The sequence below is a fragment of the Geotrypetes seraphini genome, chromosome 1, assembly GCF_902459505.1.
Source record: "Geotrypetes seraphini chromosome 1, aGeoSer1.1, whole genome shotgun sequence".
Lineage (NCBI taxonomy): Eukaryota > Metazoa > Chordata > Amphibia > Gymnophiona > Dermophiidae > Geotrypetes > Geotrypetes seraphini.
In genome coordinates, this window is record NC_047084.1 from 37818220 (window position 1) to 37838280 (window position 20061).

General features: G+C 41.9%; 1 protein-coding gene across 2 annotated transcripts in view; it reads right to left on the minus strand.

Moving 5' to 3' along the window:
* The window catches only part of MAST4 (microtubule associated serine/threonine kinase family member 4), a 924748-nt gene extending 909152 nt beyond the window's left edge, over positions 1 to 15596 (minus strand). For both annotated transcript variants that reach the window (XM_033929923.1, XM_033929917.1), the window contains exon 1: positions 15067 to 15596. In XM_033929923.1, coding sequence (XP_033785814.1) covers positions 15067 to 15312 — 246 coding nt within the window. In that variant the 5' untranslated portion in view covers positions 15313 to 15596. The remainder of the gene's footprint in view (positions 1 to 15066) is intronic.
* Between the last annotated feature and the right edge of the window lie 4465 nt (positions 15597 to 20061).

Genomic DNA, 20061 nt, shown 5'->3' on the forward strand with positions numbered 1-20061 from the left:
AATGTACTATCAGGGGACTATATTGGAAAAACAATCAATATGTCACTTATCATGAATGGTAGAATACTTTATGTGCTTATACAAAATAAGAAACCCCTTGGCAGTATTAACGTAGGTTTGAATGAAGAATATAACCATATATCAGTACAGCCACAGTAAGTAGTTATCTTACCGTTTTGCCCAACTTCATTCTATCTGGCTTAAACAATGCATTTAGGTCCTCAGCGGGCCACCACACACTCAAGTTGTTTCATTGTGTCTGGCTTTATGCTCCCATTCCTCATTGGACCAATAGATATTTTTATAAATATTTTTAAGACTTATTATTTTAAATATAATTTTAAATATATGCTAAGAATACTTAGCTTTGTATGTTCGACGCTAGTCGGGAGGGAACAGCAATCGCCAACATGTTTCGCCCGTAAAATTCCAAGGGCTTTATCAAGGCTCCCTCTCCCTAAATAGATATAGAATACACCCAAGTGTTCATAAATATCTTAACCCAGCATATATATTTATAACATGCTTCATTAAAATCCTTACAACGTTAAAAAAATGTGTTTTTTAGCTCTCACCATTCACACAGCTCTCTCCACCATTGCGTCAGAAACGAAATGGCGGTCACGCTCTAAGTCAGCTGATTTATGCGTAGCCCCGACAATGACATCAGGGGCTAACGTCATACAGTTTTAATAGCATTTTTTAGTAAATGTAGTACAATTTAATGGATGACAAAAAATAGGGAGCCCCCAGGGGCATCTATTATATTAAAGAGCCCCACTCGAGCTAATTATTTAGGCCATTCGGGACTACAGTATTCAGACGATAAATCCATCGTTGTTCAAGTAGATTCAGTTTACCTTCCCAATCCCCTTCATTTTCATCTTCACTAATACTGTCAATAATTCTCCATTTCAAATGTTGGGTACCATGCCCTTTATCCACCCAGTGCTGAACCATCGGGGCTAGCATAGCCCCGGTGTAGATGCGTGACTTGTGTTCATTCAAACGCACATTGACAGCCCTCTTGGTTCGCCCCACATACACCAGGTCACATGGGCAGACTATAATATATACTACTCTAGTGGTTTTACATGTCGTGTCAGCCCTCGATTTAACCTTGTACCCTGATTGGGGGTCAGTCCATTGGAGCCCTTCTATCGCTAGACTACACCATTGACATTGCCGGCAGGTAGTATGACCAGTGTGAACTGTCCTCCTTGTATCAGATTTACTCAAAGCCTGCCCAATAGTCTTGCCCCTCCGATAAGAAAAAAGGGGGGTTCAGAGAAACCATCATGCAAATGCAAAATGTGCCAATGCTGCTTAATCAGGGAGATCAAAACCCCAGACGCTTTAGAGTAAGGAAGCACACAAATCAAACGTCCCTCTTCCTGCACGCGTGGTTTGTCCATCAATAACAGTTCCCTCTGGGCATACCGTGCCCGAAGGTAAGCCTGCCTCGTGGAACTTTTAGGGTACCCTCTATCGTGGAACCGCCCTTCCAAATCTTTAGCTATTTTTTTTAAATCCTCTAGCCTAGAGCACACCCTCCGCGCTCTTAAATATTGACTTATAGGGAGACTGTGTTTTAGATGGTAGGGATGGAAACTCTCAAAATGGAGAAGTGTATTGCGAGATACCGGCTTCCTGAACAAGGTGGTGTCTATTTTCAAATGTTCCTTCTTAATAAGAATATCCAAAAATTCTATCTCCGTTGTACTGGAATGAGGGACAAACTGTAGATTAGGACTAATAGAATTGATCCATACAAAGAACTCATTCAAACCTTCCTCCGTGCCCTCCCATAGGAAAAAAATGTCATCCAAAAATCGCTTCCAAAGAGAAATGAATTTAAAAAAATCAGAAGGGTATATCACCTCCATCTCAAACTTAAGCTTATGCATATACAATGTTGCTATGGACGGAGCCAGGGTGGCTCCCATGGCCACTCCCTCAATTTGTTGGTAAAACGTCCCTTTATATTCAAAAAAGCTATATTTAAGGACCCATTGGGCCAACTGCATAAGAAAAGGAGTGGGTATTCTCAGATGTTCAACCCTATTGCTCATTACCTCTTCAACAATAGTTAAGGCTTCATTTTGGGGTATCTTAGTGTACAATGATACCACATCTAATGTAACAAGAATAACATCACTATGGGGGATAGTAATATCCTGGAGGGCCCTAAGGAGGTGAGAAGAGTCCTTAAGGTAAGATTTTACTCTCCCTGCCTCAGCTCTTAAAAAAATGTCCAAAAATTTGGACAACGGTTCTAACAAGCTATCCCTGGTATTCACTATAGGTCTACCAGGCGGCTTGGTGAGGCTTTTGTGGATCTTGGGAACAAAACGAATACTCGGGACCCTAGGGTATTTTTCCAACAGGAACTGATATTCTTTACGAGAAATTTGACCTGATTCATAATGCTGAGTGATAAAATTGAAAATGTCCTTCATTAGTGGACCCGTAGGATTACCAGACAACTTTTTATATGCAATCATATCGCTCAGCTGTCTTTCAGCTTCTTCCTGATAATGTTGTACATCCTGAATAACAATAGCCCCACCCTTGTCTGCTTTAGTTATTATAATTTGATCCATATCCCTTAGCTGTCGCAATGCCTGATGGTGTCGATAAGACAAATTATATTGGGCCTTAAGAGATTTAGCAGATATTTCATAACGGGTTATCCCATCAAGAACTAAGTCCTTAAAGGTAGTAAGTATCGGATCCATCAGTCCTGGAGGAACCCATTTGGATTCTTTCTTAATAATTGAAGGATCCTCATAATCTGGGGTCATATTGTCAGATTGAGAAAATAGTTTAATATTTAATTTTCTGATAAATTTATGGAATGCTATTTTAAGCTGAAAAAAATCCGGTCTTTCTTGGATAACAAATCCTAAGCCAAATTGTAAAACTTGCAATTGGTCTGGTGTAAGTCCCACAGAAGAGGACAAGTTGACGACTAGGGATTTTGTTGTTTCGACTTCACTCCTCTGCCCCGGGCTTGGCCCCGTCCTCTGTTCCTGGACCTTGTGCTTTGCGTTCTCAATGGCATTTGTTGCCCTTCGTCCCCCGATGTTCTGTTGGTAGAGGAGTCCCCCGAGTCCCCACTTGTGACTTCAGAATCATCTGTGGAACCTACAAATACAACTTTCTTTTTAATCTGCGTTGATGTCTGTCTCTTATTCCAGGTATATACTTTGCCAGCCACATAGTCCCGTTCATCTCTCTTCCACTTCTTAATTTTCGTCTGTCTTATTGATTCCCGAAGCTGCTGCAATGAATCATCCAGCTCTTTATGTTTAGTGTCAAACTCCTCTTTCTCCATTTTAGTCAACAATTCCTGTTCAATGTCTACACATTTCACCTTTAAGTCATGTTCAATGTTAGTAGTAGTCTCCACCAATAGTATCATTAGGTCCCGGGAACATTGATTGAGTATCCCAATCCATTTGTCCATAAATGATTTGTCCATACCCATTAGCATAGGTTCTTTCAGGATACGTAATCCAAGCGGTATCTCAGCCTTTTTCAGGTACTGTACAAGTGTACTGCTGTGTAGCTCGGCCCGAATCAGTCTCTTTTGAGTGAGTTCCCACTCTTGCCAAGATGATAGTCCCGGGGGCTCAGTTATGTCATCCAGTAATGCAGGTCTGGACAATACAGACCTAAACTGTTCATCTGTATATCCAATAAATTCACCTTCTTCTTGTGCCATTTTGAGAGTTTCCATCCCTACCATCTAAAACACAGTCTCCCTATAAGTCAATATTTAAGAGCGCGGAGAGTGTGCTCTAGGCTAGAGGATTTTAAAAAAATAGCTAAAGATTTGGAAGGGCGGTTAAAAGATAGAGGGTACCCTAAAAGTTCCACGAGGCAGGCTTACCTTCGGGCACGGTATGCCAAGAGGGAACTGTTATTGATGGACAAACCACGCGTGCAGGAAGAGGAACGTTTGATTTGTGTGCTTCCTTACTCTAAAGCGTCTGGGGTTTTGATCTCCCTGATTAAGCATTGGCACATTTTGCATTTGCATGATGGTTTCTCTGAACCCCTCCTTTTTTCTTATCAGAGGGGCAAGACTATTGGGCAGGCTTTGAGTAAATCTGATACAAGGAGGACAGTTCACACTGGTCATACTACCTGCCGGCAATGTCAATGGTGTAGTCTAGCGATAGAAGGGCTCCAATGGACTGACCCCCAATCAGGGTACAAGGTTAAATCGAGGGCTGACACGACATGTAAAACCACTAGAGTAGTATATATTTTAGTCTGCCCATGTGACCTGGTGTATGTGGGGCGAACCAAGAGGGCTGTCAATGTGCGTTTGAATGAACACAAGTCACGCATCTACACCGGGGCTATGCTAGCCCCGATGGTTCAGCACAGGGTGGATAAAGGGCATGGTACCCAACATTTGAAATGGAGAATTATTGACAGTATTAGTGAAGATGAAAATGAAGGGGATTGGGAAGGTAAAATGAATCTACTTGAACAACGATGGATTTATCGTCTGAATACTGTAGTCCCGAATGGCCTAAATAATGAGCTCGAGTGGGGCTCCTTAATATAATAGATGCCCCCGGGGGCTCCCTATTTTTTGTCATCCATTAAATTGTACTACATTTACTAAAAAATGCTATTAAAACTGTATGACGTTAGCCCCTGATGTCATTGTCGGGGCTACGCATAAATCAGCTGACTTAGAGCGTGACCGCCATTTCGTTTCTGACGCAATGGTGGAGAGAGCTGTGTGAATGGTGAGAGCTAAAAAACACATTTTTTTAACGTTGTAAGGATTTTAATGAAGCATGTTATAAATATATATGCTGGGTTAAGATATTTATGAACACTTGGGTGTATTCTATATCTATTTAGGGAGAGGGAGCCTTGATAAAGCCCTTGGAATTTTACGGGCGAAACATGTTGGCGATTGCTGTTCCCTCCCGACTAGCGTCGAACATACAAAGCTAAGTATTCTTAGCATATATTTAAAATTATATTTAAAATAATAAGTCTTAAAAATATTTATAAAAATATCTATTGGTCCGATGAGGAATGGGAGCATAAAGCCAGACACAATGAAACAACTTGAGTGTGTGGTGGCCCGCTGAGGACCTAAATGCATTGTTTAAGCCAGATAGAATGAAGTTTGGCAAAACGGTACTGTGGCTGTACTGATATACAAAATAAGAAGACATTATAGCTTTAAAACATAACCATTTACCTTCCTTTATCATTCTTAATCTTGTACTACACCCAACTATAATCTTTAATGTACTCTACGTCTTTTGAAATGCAGCTACTTGGGTTTATTGCTATTATTTGTATACATTTTGAAAATTCAATTTTTAAAAAAGCCAGAAATTTATTTTTTTTTAACTCTTTTCTTTCCGACTGTGATAGATAAATTATTGAACGCCCCTTGTATCATATCACCTCTGAAACATCTCATCTCTAGGCTGAAGCAGCCTAGCCACTTTTAGCCTTTCCTCATAGGGAAATTGTTCCATCCCCTTTATCATTTTTATCACCCTTCTCTGTATCTTTTCTAATTCCACTATCTTTTTTGAGATGAGGCAACCAGAACTGTACACAGTATTCAAGGTGCTGCCACACCACGGAGCAAGAGCGATACAAAGGCATTATAACATTTTCATCTTTGGTTTTCCATTCCCTTCATGATGAGGCAAATAGCCACTGCTGCATACTGACCCGAGAGCTTCAACATATCTTCAACAATAACACCTAGATCCTTTTCCTGGGCAGCGACTCCTAACGTGGAGCCCTGCATAATGTAGCTCAAGTTCAGATTCCTCTTTCCCACATGCATCACTTTGCACTTGCTCACATTAAACATCATCATCTGCCATTTTGAAGCCCAGTCATACAAGGTCTTCTTGCGATTTAACAGCTTTTGTCCTTAGTAAATTTAAATAATCTCATTAGTTATTCCCAGCTCTAGATCATTAGTAAATATGTTAAAAAGCAATGGACCCAGCACAGACCCCTGGGGAACTCCCCCTAGGCTATTTACCCTTTTCTATTGAGAATATTGACCATTTAACCCTACTGTCTATTTTCTATCTTTTAACCAGTTCTTAATCCACAATAGGACATTACCTCCTAGCCCTTGACTTTCTAATTTCCTCAGAAGTCTTTCATGAGGTACTTTGTCAAATGCCTTTTGAAAATCCAAATACATAATATCAACTGGCTCACCTTGATCCACATGTTTATTCATCTCTCCAAAGAAATGCAGTCGACTGGTGAGGCAAGATTTCCTTTGACTAAATCCAGGTTGATTTTGTCTCAATCTATGCTCATGTATATGCTCTGTAATTTTGTTCTTTATAAAAAAAAAAAAAAAAAAAAAACAGCCTCTACTCTTTTGCCTGGCACTAATATCAGACTCACCGGGCTATAATTTCCCAGATCACATTTGGAACCCTTTTTAAAACTTGGTGCTACATTGGCCCCCCCCCTCCAGTCTTCCAGTACCATGCTGGATCTTAAAGATAAATTATAGATTACCAACAATAACTTTGCAAATTCATTTTTCAGTTCTATCAGAGCGATCAAGATGATAAAGGGGATGGAACTCCTCCCGTATGAGGAAAGACTAAAAAGGTTAGGGCTCTTCAGCTTGGAAAAGAAAGAGACGGCTGAGGGGTTATATGATTGAAGTCTACAAAATCCTGAATGGAGTAGAATGGGGGTACAAGTGGATCAATTTTTCACTCCGTCAAAAATTACATAGACTAGGGGGACACTTTGAAGTTACAAGGAAAAGCTTTTAAAACCAATAAGAGGAAATATTTTTTCACTCAGAGAATAGTTAAGCTCTGGAACGCATTGCCAGAGGTTGTGATAAGAGTGGATAGTGTAGCTAGTGTAGAAAGGTTTGGACAATTTCCTGGAGGCAGGGATGGACAGATATTGAGAAAGACATGGTGCAAGCCACTGCTTGCCCTGGATCAGTAACATGGAATGTTGCTACTCTTTGGGTTTGGCCAGGTTCTAGTGACCTGGATTGGCCACTGTGAGAGCAGGCTACTGGGCTTGATGGGTCATTGGTTTGACCCAGTAAGGCTATTCTTATGTTCTTATGGTCCAGGCAATTTGTTATTCTTTAGTTTGTCAAATTGCCCCTGAGTTATCAGCAATGATTACTATTTCAGACACAAGTTATCTCCCCCTCAATTGTCCTTGGTGAAGACCAAAGCAAAGAATTAATTTACCGGTAATCTCTCCACTGTGGCCTTGTCTTTCCTGAGCACTCCTTTTACCCTTCAGTCATCTAGCAGGCCAAATTATTCTTTTCCCAGTTGCTTGCTTCTAATATACCTAAGAAAGATTTTACTGTGTGTTTTTGCCTGCAATGCAATCTTCTTTTCAAGGTCTTTCTTTGCCTTCCTTCCTTATCAATGTCTTGTATTTGACTTGCCTTCCTTTTGCTGTTTCCTATTATTTTCAGTTGCATCCTTCTTCCATTTTCTGAAGGATTTTCTTTTAGCTCTAATAACTACCTTCACCTCTCTTGTTAGCCATGCTGGCTGCATTTGGTCTTCCTTCTTCCTTTTTTAATACATGTGTAACCAACCTATTAATTTTTTTTTTTAATTCACCAGGGCAGTGGCAGAGTCCCATGGAGTCTAGACCTGAGTTTTGGCTTAGATGTTTGGATCCTGGGGAGGAGAAGGAGCAACATCATGGGCCTGCCATGACCTGGAGCCAAAAGCTGTCCTTTTTTAAAAGTTAAATGTTATTGTATTAGATTTCCTGTGTATACTTACTCCAGAGATTATATCATGTAATGATCATGGTTATCAAGCGGCCCCAGCATCAAATCATGTGCTCCACTAAGGACTAGGTCTAGAAATTCTTTGCCTCTTGTCAATTCCTGAACCAGTTTCTCCATAAAGCAATCCTTGATATTATCAAAGAATTTACTTCCCTAGCATGCCACAATGTTACATTTACCCAATCAATATCAGGGTTATTGAAATCACCCAGCAGTTTGCTAGCCTCCCTAGTTTCCGATAACATTTCAGCATCTGTCTGTTCATCCTGGCTTCCTGGGGTTTCCAGTTCAGTTTGTGGCTGCATAATCACCGATTCTGTATTATGTGAAGATCCTTCTCATCTGACCTCTCATCCACTATATTACAAGAGTTTGTTGATGTGGTAGTCTCTTCCTATAAGCTATATACTCTTCTGCTTGGACACCCTCATTTCTCCTCTTCCCCATCCTGAACCGTACTAATCTCCAGCCTTGTCGCACTTCCAGAATTTGCTCTCTACATTTTATGCCTGTTCTTCAAGGTGCCAGGATTTGAATCCCATTTCATCCATAGATAATCCTTTATTTGACAGACTGATCCAGGGCAGACATATTAAGGGGGTGTTTCTGTCTCTCCCCCTCCACACACAAACACATAATTACTCACCAGGAAGACTCCAAATAGGTATGGAGTATGTTCATAGTTCATGTGGTGAAGTTAAAAAAAGCCCTATTAAGTTGCAATATTGGCATAATAGCATGTTATTGCCTTAGTGCAGCTTAGTAAATAGAACCCTTTAGACCAGGGATGCCATGAGGGCCACAATCCAGTTGGGTTTTCAGGATTTCCCCAATGAATATGAATGAGATCTATTAGCATAGAATGAAAGCAGTGCATGAAAATAGATCTCATGCACATTCATAGCGGAAATCCTGAAAACCCAACTGGATTGCGGCCCTCAAGGGTTGACATTTGACACCCCTTCTTTAGACTGTACGCCTTCTAGGAAGGGATCCATCAACTGTACCTGAATTGCAACTCACCTCGATCAAAGGCTTGGGAAAAGCAAGTACTGAAATACAACAAAAGTCCATACTGATCTGGCATGGGGTTTTCTGCCTCTTCTCAAGAGGCATGTTGATCAAAGTCCACATAATCATAGCACATCTAAGGTAACAGGTTGCACACACAGTTAAGCATCATTCTACTGCATATTGTACCCATCACACATGCAATTATTATGACACTGTGGTGAGAAGATGCAAGGGCCAACAGTTTATACGCCATAATAAATATCCAGACTTCAAATCAGCAGCCCTGAGTTTCATCAGCACTTCTGGATATGTTAGAAATCATCTTCCTAAAAGTCCTATAACAGCATGTTATCACAGGTAGTTAGGCCTAATAGCTATGATATTAGGAACTTTGTTACATTTTCCAGATCATTTAAATTAGAATTAAAATCATGAAGTACATAATTCTCACTCAAATGTAAATAGCTAAGGCACTAGACACCCTAGGTGAATCATCAGTGGTGCACCTCACCCAATAAATGATGGTTCAAGGCTCTCTACCTCACATCCAGCATCTTCCCTTCCCTACTCTTCCATAGTCCAGCAATGTCCTCCTCCCCCTCTATGATACCTAAATCTCTCCTTAATTACCTCCCCCTCTGTGAAATGTTCAGCCACTTCTTTCTCCTATCCCCACTATCTCTAGGGTGGCACCAGTGCCAACATGGCAGTCGTAGTGTCTACTGGAGAATGGCTACCACAGAGCCTTGAGTATCTGTGCATACTCAAGACCTGCAGGGTCCCGCCCCTTGTGAATTTTCCGATTCAGAGAGGGCAGGAAATAAGATGAGTGTTTCCCTACTGGGTCAAAAGTCCATCTAGTCCAGTATCCTATTTCCCACAGTGGCCAATCCAAGTTAAGCTCCTGGCAGAATCCCAAAATGTAACATGACTCTATGCTATCTATACTAAGGGATAACAAATGAGTCTCTCCAGACCTACTTTAATGGTTTATGGATTTTTCCTCCAGGAACTTATCGAAACCTTTTTTTTTTTTTTTTAAACCCAGCTACATTAACTGCTTTTACCACTTGCTCTGGCAATGAGTTCCAGAGCTTAGCTATTCATAGAGTGAAAAAAATATTTTCATACGAGTTATTCCTCCCCTTAATCATTTTAGTTGCCTCTCTCTGTACCTTTTCCAGTTCTTCTGTATCTTTTTATGAGATACAACAACCAGAATTGCACATAATAAAAAAGGTATGGTCTCAGCATGGAGCAATACAGTAACTATCCTTTGTTTTATTTTCTATTCCTTTCCTAATAAGTCCTAGCATTCAGTTTACTTTTTTGGCTGCTACCTCCTCACACTGATCAGCAAATTTCACGTATGGCCATGACAACACCTAAATCCCTGGTGACTCCTAATGTAGAACTTAGCATCATGTAGCATAAGACTGGTTATTCTTCCCAATGTGTATCACTTTGCACTGTGTACATTAAGTTTAATCTGCCATTTGGATCCCAGTCTTACAACCCCCCAAGATCCTCCTTTAATTTCTCATAGTCCCCAGGTAATATAACAACTTTGAATAGTTTTATAACATCTGCAAGCCGGCTAGTTCCGCAGGGCACCTCCATACAGCAGTGGAGATTGCACATGATTTCTTTTCTAAAAATGGAACGCACTCAGATACTGAACCTGGATTCCACATCAGGGAAGCAATTTATGCGCATATGGGGCGTGCATTTTTGGAATTCATTTTCGGATTTTGAATTTTTGAAGATCACAGGTTTATGGCTATAATTTCCTTTTCCCCCCCCAAGTAAATTTCTTTCTTTTATTATTATTTTGGTTTGGCGATTGATTTCTTAGTTGGGTGGGTTGGGTAGGGGTGCTGCGAGGGTTTTTCTCATCACTGAAATGTTTGAGCAAATGTATTTGTTTCTAGTAGCTTTTATATGATTCTTTTGTATCACAGCTTTCTGTTTGTTGAACATGTGCTCAATAAAAAGGATTTAAACATAACATCTGCAAGCCTAACCTGGACCTGGCAAGTCTTGAGCATATGTGGATTCTCAAGGCACCAGGCCGGCTACAATGACATTTCTATGCTGCTCTAAAAAGCCAAAACACAGTAACTGTTGAGATTGTAAATATGAGAAAAGTCCAAATAACAGATTTCTTTAAATAAATCCCTGTGATGTAATTCTTGGCTAATACTAATACAGTACTGTATTCTGGCTTTAACATATCTCCCCATTTATCAAGAGATAGAGTGTTTTGGACTTTGGCTACAGGCTTCAAAATGCATCCAAATGTTAAATGACTTCCACAGTAAAAAAAAATAAAAAAATACACATAGCTACAGGACATCTGGCATGTTAGCTTAGTTTTGACAAAAACTGAGTTACCATGTACTGGATTTTCATAGTAGAAAATAACACGGTGAATGAATTTGTCACTGTTCCCGTTCTTGTGGATAACTGCAGGAAACCAACCCATGACATTCTTTACAGTCTATCTCAGCCTCAGACTAGAGAATGACACAGTGGATGTTACCCGCAGCTAGCCGCGAGTAGCCGCGGTAACCCGCCAAAACAGTGGAGGGGGAAAGGTGCTCACCGCAGGTATGGGGTCAAGGCCATCCACCGCCCCATGGAACGGTGAATGGCCTTGTCCCCGCAGTTAAGGGAGGGAACTCATGCGGTCACTGATCGCGTGCGGCCCCCTCCCTCCTTCCTACCTACCCAAATCTATCGATTTTCCTCCTTCCCCCTTACCTTTGTGGCATGTTTTAAGGTTTGAGACTTGTTGAAAGCTGCCGGAGCGTACGTGTGGGTACGTGCCGGAGCGTACGTGTGGCAGAAGCTTCTCCTCTGACGCAACTTCCGGTTGCGTCAGCGAAGCTTCCGCCCACACATGCACGCGACTGCACGAACACTCAGGCAGCTTTCAACAAGCTACTCAAACCTTAAAACGCACCGCGAAGGTAAGGGGGGAGGGAGGGAGATACACAGACCACGCGAGGGGTGCCGAAGAGCAATGAGGTGGCGTGAGGGAAGGGTGGATGCTATGGGGATGGGGCAGTGAAGGGGGACTGTGGTCCGGTGACGGGGACAGATTTTTTTTCCCCATGTCATTCTCTACCTCAGACCTTCTATAACAGCATTCTTCAATGCAAGGATTAAGGTTCAGTGGTTGTGCCCATCCATACTCTTATTCTCCTCTCTCGCCTTAAAGAATGACATGGAGATGGTTTGCCGCAAGGACAGGGACAGTGACAAATTCTGTCACCTTGTCATTCTCTATTTCAGGGCACTATAGCCACCATGATTGCCACATCAATGTTGCCCCTCCAAATTATGCCACTTAGTGGGTGGGTTGGCTCTAGAGGCCACCAAGATGGCTGGATTTCTGACTGTTGTCCAAAAGTGAACATTTTTTACCATTTTCTCTCTCAAATTCATTAAAGACCTGCTAACAGGTTTGGATCATCTCTAAAGCATCTGTGCCCTGAGCCATAAAGGATTATTTTGTTGGTATATATATCGAAGGAACCACCTCTTGTCCAGTAATCAGCCTCCATACCACAGGAATGGCTCATGGACTAGTGTGTACAGTTACCTTAACAGGTGTGGCTTAGCTGGGGAGGTTGGCACCCGGGGCTGTGGTGCCAGGCATCGTTGTGCCCCCTACTCTTCCCCACCACTTGAGTGCCCACCCCTCATGTACCTCTTGAAATGGCACAAGAAGTATCTTCCACCTGTTGCTCATGCTGGCCTTGGCTCCCTTCTGATGTCACGTTCTGGTCCTACAACCAGGAAGTGACATCAGAAGGCAGCTGAGGCTGATGTGAAGATACTGCTTGTGCTGGCGAGCATTTAAAGAGAGGGGGGGGTAGAGAAGAGGAGAGGGGGGAGGGGGTGGAGAAGAGGAGAGGGGGAGGGGCAGAGGAGAGGGGGAGGGGGCAGAGGAGAGGGGGAGGGGCAGAGAAGAGGAGAGGCGCCCAGGGCGGTCTGCCCTCCCCTTATTACGCCACAGGACACATCTATGAATAACTGAGGCACTTTTTGAGTACTAGTTCACGTCCAATAGTCACTCTACAGCTGGAAAAGTTTCACGAATTGTGGAGATTGAATTTAAACCCTAGCAGGGTTTTCCTAAATTATACAATCCTCCCTCAACTTTAAAAGATTTTAAAAAGTGTTCCTTCCAAGATTCAAATATATTTACTGCATATCACCTTTTGCTGTTTTAAGTGTTGTTAAAAGAACTGGGTCAAAGTACTTAAGTAAATGCAAATGCATATTTTGATACTTAAGTAAGAGTAAAAAGTATAATGAAAACCAAATCAAAAATGTATTCAAGTAAAGGTAAAAAAGTGCCTAAAATAATACCACAACAATGTCTGTTCATCAGGAATTGTTACCAGCTTCAGCTTCATCTCCGCTTTAAAGTGACCCAACTCATCTAAACAGGTCAAACACAGGCAACACCACTGTTTTATAGGATATATATAATATAATGAACAGCAAAATTTAAGATGAAATGATCCGCTGTTTGCATGACAAGGTTTGCAATAGCAAAATCCTGTTTCCAGTTTTGTTGTTTCATTTGGTTTACTGAGGGATTATAATTTATATCTTCCTTCCACATTTACTTTTTATTGCAAGCATCAAAATGTAACTAGGTAAAAGTAGTAAAAAAAAAAAACAACTTGGTAAAATTATTACTTCAGTAAAAGTAAAAGTAACAAATTATCCTGTACTTCTTTACAAGTATCAAAACTTCTGCTTAAGTACAGTAATTAGTTACATTTACTTCGTTACTATACAACACTAGCTGTTCTGGAGTAATCGTCAAGTTGTGTGGCGGGGTTTCAAAGGCTAGGAACTATGAAATGGTCTAAATAAGAAAACTTCAGTGTAATCCAGTTTACTAGCAAAAGTGAGAACTGCAGAAAACCAACATGCTTACTACACCATTGAAACCAAGGGGAACTTCTTAGCTATCATATGGTGACATGCAAGGTACAGAAAATCGCTTCACAAGCCACCTGGAGTGCACACTCTTTTACAACTACTCCGAAGAACCACAGGTGACCTGGATTAAGAGGCTTGAGGAGACTTAGCCTCCCCAGCCCCAAGGACTAACTTCCCCTACCTGCCCAAGTCTGTTGCGGGAAGAACAAATAGGAAGGGTGATCTTCCCTTCCCTGCCACCGTCTCCAGGAGGCAGCAACAAAAAACAAACCATGTGTAGGGCCAGAGGCCTTATGCACACCACTGCTGCCTCGGCTCATTTCATAGTGCGTGCGGGCCACTGCCAGCTCTGCTCGTCTCCCTCCTCCTCCTTCCCCAAAATAGGATGTTACTTCGAGTGAAAAGGAAAGAGATGAACAGAGCCAGCAGAAGCACTCCAGGACTCTGGCCCTGCATATTATTTAATTTTATTTCCAGCCTCTGGAGTCAGGGAGACAGTAGCAGGGATTGGAAGATCACTCTTCCTATTTGTTCTTGTTGCTGAGGACTTAGGCAGACAGTGGCCTGATGGACGTTAACAGTGTGAGTGAAGGGGGGAGGGAGAGAAAGAGATGGGGGTGTATGGGGTGATGGAATAAGATGGGACGATGGTGAGGAATGGAACTCGTGAGAAGAGGACTATGGGGGGGAAGAGATAGAGGGGCAATGCAACTTAGAGGGGATTTTAACTTGGACCACCACAACCCATATTATCATGGCATGGCATGCCCTAGCCCTGCACCATCCTACCCACCCCTTTCCCCCAAACATCTAGTCACCAATCACCTATGGGAAGAACGTATTCAATTTCTGGCTTTCATTCCTGTCTGTCTTAAGGCTATAAGTATTATCTGCAACCTGTGAAAGTCTTGAAGCTGCCTGCTCTGTGGCTTTCACGGCTGCCACTTAAACCGATCCAGGAGGGAGGTTTGGGAGCCAGTCCTCAACTTCCACCATCCCCATTCTGGTGCATTATGGGCCCTACAGTCCTGATTTCAAGGGGGCAGCGTCGGGGATTACAAACACACACACACTCAAAACCAGGACTGAGAAAAATGTCTCCCTCCTGGAGCTCGGCAGCTCTGTGATCCGTCTTCCCAGGGGTCAGGATGTCACAGAACCTCCCGGTCCCAGGAATCCACGCTCCATGCTCCGGACAACTCGTACCGCTGAGGACTGAACAACCTGTCACATGCCCCAGGGCGAAACCAAATCCCGTCAAAACATAGACTCACCTCCTCCTCTCGCTCCTCCAGCGTGTCACCTTCGCCGGCCGAGCTCGTCTTCCGTTCAGTCTTCGCCTCCCGGCTTCCCTCGCCCTCTCTGCGCCCGACCCTCGTCTGCCGTCTTGAATCCGAGAAGTCGGCGTGGGCCGAAGCTTTCGGGTCCCCCTCGGAGAGGGTCTCCGAGCCCGAGGAGGACGACGAGGAGCAGCAGCTCCTACGACCGCTGCCCGCCACTTCCAGAACTTTTCCAGCCATCGCCAGGGCGCCGCTTGGAAAGTTAGAGCCGGAGGCAGGCAAAAAGGTTCCCTCGAACCTCACCCTTCACGGTGGCCGGGTTGGCTAAGCAGAAGCACCGTCTCGTGCTTAAAACCCATGACTTATCGCACTCGCTACGTACATATGTGTGTGTTCAAGTACTTTTCCGGACGCAGCTCCTATTGCTACCTGAGCCATCCAGAGTAAACACCCGAGCCAGCATCGTCCCTGAAAGGCAAACCGCACTGCCGCCAGCGGCTACCGCAGTCCCGCCCGCCTCTGGGACATGACTGACAGCCAGCCAATCGCGGCGCACTTGGAGGGTGGGGGGGGGGGCGGGACTTGAACGAGAGCAATATTGAGGGAAGCCCGAACTCGTGGACAGATCTGGCGGCACAGGTAGACGAGAAGTGGGATGATTTGGGGGACGGGGGGGGGGGGTTATTTCTTGCTAGCTGAAATACCCCGTCGTTGCTTTAAAACCGCAGCAAAAGTTAGCTGAAGTAGACCCAGTGGCTCATGTGGTTATTTCCTGTACATATAAAAGTGAACAGTACGTCCGCAGAAAGGGAGAAGCTGAAAAATGCCGTTCTGTAAACCGAAGGTTAATTAGGAGGAAGCGTTTGGAGTGGAGGAGTAGCCTAATGGTTAGTACAGTAGATCGAGATCTGGGCAAGTGACGTAACACTTCATCTTCCTATGTAAACCAAACAGATAAAGTGGTATACCAAGTCCCATCCCCTTTACTCTTTATCCCCTCCTTGTGACTCCCGGGCAAATCACCCTCCATTGCCCCAGGTACAAAAACTTAGATTGTGAGCCCACTAAGGACAGAAAAAATACCTATAATGTGAACAGCACTGCCTGTCTAGTAGCCCTATAGAAAAAAAAAATCAAAAGTTTCTTGGCATTATTCTGTTATGATATTCATATTCAACCCAGATAAGGAGTAGAGAGGTACCCTAAAGGTAAACTTCTTGGAATTGTGAGCCAGACTAAGATGAATGAAGTCCATCATCTTGTGCCTGATTTTAGGTCACAAGTATCTGACAGGTCAGAAAAAGTTGACAATGTCCCCGAGTTCACTTCCAGGTCTGAACAATTCCCATGCATAGGAGCCAGTGCAGTGGGTGTTTGAGCATCCCAATACTGAGCAAATTCCTAGACAGTGTCAATGCAGTGACAATCATTTTTGAAAATTTGGCTCTTGCTCCAAAGCCTATCTAGTTAATAATTTGGTATGGATTTTTCCTCCTGTTCTCTACTTTCTTCATTAGGATCTGCTGATCTTATCTGAAAGATACTCTTTTGATTTTTCACTGCATTGTCCACTACCTTCTCATCTAGCCCTCTCAACCTTTTTTTGGGCTTTCAAAATTATCTTTTCCCCCCCCCCCACCCTCCTTCTCTCTCTCTCCTCTCTTACTAAGCCACAGTAGAGGTTTCTACCCTGGCCCAGAGTGCAAGGTAGAATGCCACAATTAAAATATGTGCTGGGAGTTGAACCTATGACCTATGGAAGATGAGAACAGGGCTTTTACCCATTGAGCCATAACAGCTTCTGCTAATGTTTTTCTTCCTCACATCTGATATGATAGTTTAGGGATCTGCTAAGCTATGATTGTCTCAGGTATGTTCACATTCATATGGCTAGGATCACTAAGCTCTCATGGTAGGAACCCCCACAACCAAAACAAAGTGGCTATAGCTCAGCAGGTAAAAGCCCTGTGCTAATCTTCCAGAGATCATGAGTTCAAATCCCAGCACATATTTTAATTGTGGAATTCTACCTTGCAGGTGCACCTTGATGATCTCATAATGAGGTCAGCATTGTGCAGCTGCACACCTCCATTTGTAAATTAAGTAGAAGCCATGCTAAGGTCTGTATCTATTTTTTTTCTGTTTGCAAGCTTTTGCAAATGAAGTTATATATGCAATCTATATTTTTTTTTCATGTGCTTTCTTTATTTTCAAGAATGAGCTGATTGGAGTACTGTTTAGTCAGAAAAAAGGGTAGCTTTTTAGCAAGAAACCTAAAGCTGTGTTTTCATGTGCTGTGCTTCAGTTAATGGATCTTTTCCTCTAATTAGCAAATAGCATTGCTGTTTTTCCACAAAAATAGAAGGTTTTGCATGCAATATATCTGTTTGATGTGCCCTGTTTATGTGGTGCCTTATTAAATGTATTTTGAGCTTAATAAAACAAAAATAAAAGCCCAGAGAGCTATTTAGCAGATCGCATTAAGGACATCCAAACTATGCCTAGCTCACTGTGTAGCACACCCATTATATCTATAGCCTTCTACTCTATTGTTTTTGGTTCGTATCCCAGTCACTCTCTCTGATGGAAGAAAAATAAATAAAAGCATTAAACAGAACCAACTCCCAGTACCACAATTATAATGAAAAACACCATAAAATTGCCATTCTAATAATGTCATAATAATAAAATATTATGACATTGGACATCTAACTCTTGCCTAAAACCCGATTCTTTAAAGGATGTCTAAAAAGTGCTGAGCGTGATTCTACAAAGGCCGCCTAACATTAGAAGTGCTAAGCAGTATCGGGACCTAAATGTTCTGATGCTGCTCTGATGTTCATAGGAATTCTATAAGTGTCTGAGCAGCTTCAGAGTATTTAGTGCCCCAGATTGCAGTAGAAACCTCTACCGTGGCTTAATAAAAGAGGGCCATACAAAAATGCCATGACATCACTTCTAAGGCAGCACAATTTATTCGCATCCATGCTTAGAATTCAAATAGATTTGATCAAACGAGACATAAAAGAAAACCTTCTAATTTAAGACCAAATTCATAAAATTCAACAGTGTTTAACCCTAAAAGTCCAATTTCACTCCAACTATAACAGGGCACAATTGCAGTGACTTCCATGTTTCTATTCAGGTACAACAAAACCCAGCATTTTAAATCAAAAATATTATGGTTGCTTTCAATTTAATAAAAAGAAAAATGGAAGCTCCTTTAGTACTTCATCAAATTGTACTTGTTTGTTGTCTAGAAGTTTTTCCAACATATAACTTTTTACAGGAGTATAGAATGCCGTGAACAAGAAATGTCAGTGTACAAATAGTATACCATCTTAGTTAATAATTCTGTCCAGCCTGTTTATTTTTAAGAAATGTTGCAAATAATGCAATGGTCATATTTAGGGCCCCTTTTACAAAGCTGTGGTAACACTGTGATCACTGTTGCCTAGCAGCGCCAGCAATATTACCCTTTAGGCCAGGTCCTATGTACTAGAAAGGTCTAGATCTAAATTAATTTCCCCTCTGAATGGTTCCTGAACCAGCTGCTTCATGAAGCAGTCATTGGTCTGGCATGTCTTCTCTACTATATCCCTGATGATCTCCACTATATCTCTGACTGCTTCAGCTCTTGATTCCTAGATCTAAATTAATTTCCCCTCTGATTAGTTCTTGAACCAGCTGCTTCATGAATAGTGTGACCATATGGCTCCAGAAAAAAGGGGACAGATTGAGACATCCGGGTTTTACTTCCATTGAAAGCAATGGAAGTAAGGAGAACAGATTGAGACATCTTGGTTGCTTTCAATGGAAGTAAAACCCGAATGTCTCAATCCGTCCCCTTTTTTCTAGAGCCATATGGTAACCTTATTCATGAAGCAACCATTGGCCTGGTATATCTGCTCCACTATATCCCCGATGATCTCCACTATATATCTCTCTATCTGCTCCAGCTCCTGACTCATTTCATGATAGCCAAGCAATTTTTGCAATGATGGGGGAATTCTATTTATGTCCCCTAAAAAATCAGTGCAGAAAAAAATCTGCGCCTAGCACTATTCTATAATCCACATCCAAAATTAAGTGCAGTTTACAGAATACACATAGCACCCGTCCACATGACTAAAATTTAGGCATGGTTAATGAAAACCTGCCATAAATGCCTGCTGTGCATGGTTCAAACATATTCTATAACAGTGTGGAAGTTACTAATATTTTGTGAGATCTCAAACTGGTATATGGCCTTATTTTGAATTAGTATTTAAAACTGAACTTAAAGTATAAGAATATGTTTTGTTAGAACATAGCTACAAAATATTGTAATGATGTTATTTGTTACATGTGAAAAGTTCTGACCACATTACAACTATGGGCCTCTTCTATCAAACTGCGCTAGCAGTTTTTAGCACAGAGAGCCGCGCTGAATGGCCCGCGCTGCATAGGAACTCATCATGCTACTACTAGTGAAGTGGCCCTATATGTTTTCAGATGTAATCCTCATCCTGATGAAGAAATTTTGAAACTTATGCTGAGTTGAGGAGAGAGAGAAATTCAGACCCAGAAAAGGATTGTTCTATTTGGCAACACCAGGCATTCATGCTGAATTTGTGACCATTTAATATTTATTCATCACAATTTCTAGATTTTTTTAATTGAAGAAACTGAGCAATTGGACATATCGTGAATACAAACAAAGGAACTGGAATATTAGAATATTTAGTATTATTGAATGAATTGAAAATTAGTAAAATTGTGTATTATTCATATGTTTGTAAAATATTATTTTCAGCAGCATGGAAATTAGCAATTAAAGAAACATGAAGGGCCAGATTCTGTAATGGGTGCCTAAAAAAGATTTCATATCATTGAAACAAAAAGTGCCTAAAGTTAGGCACCTATTCCATGTCAATCACACTAAGGCACCCGTTACAGAATCACACTTAATGACGCCTAACTTAAAACTTAGGTGCCTGTAATGTAGGC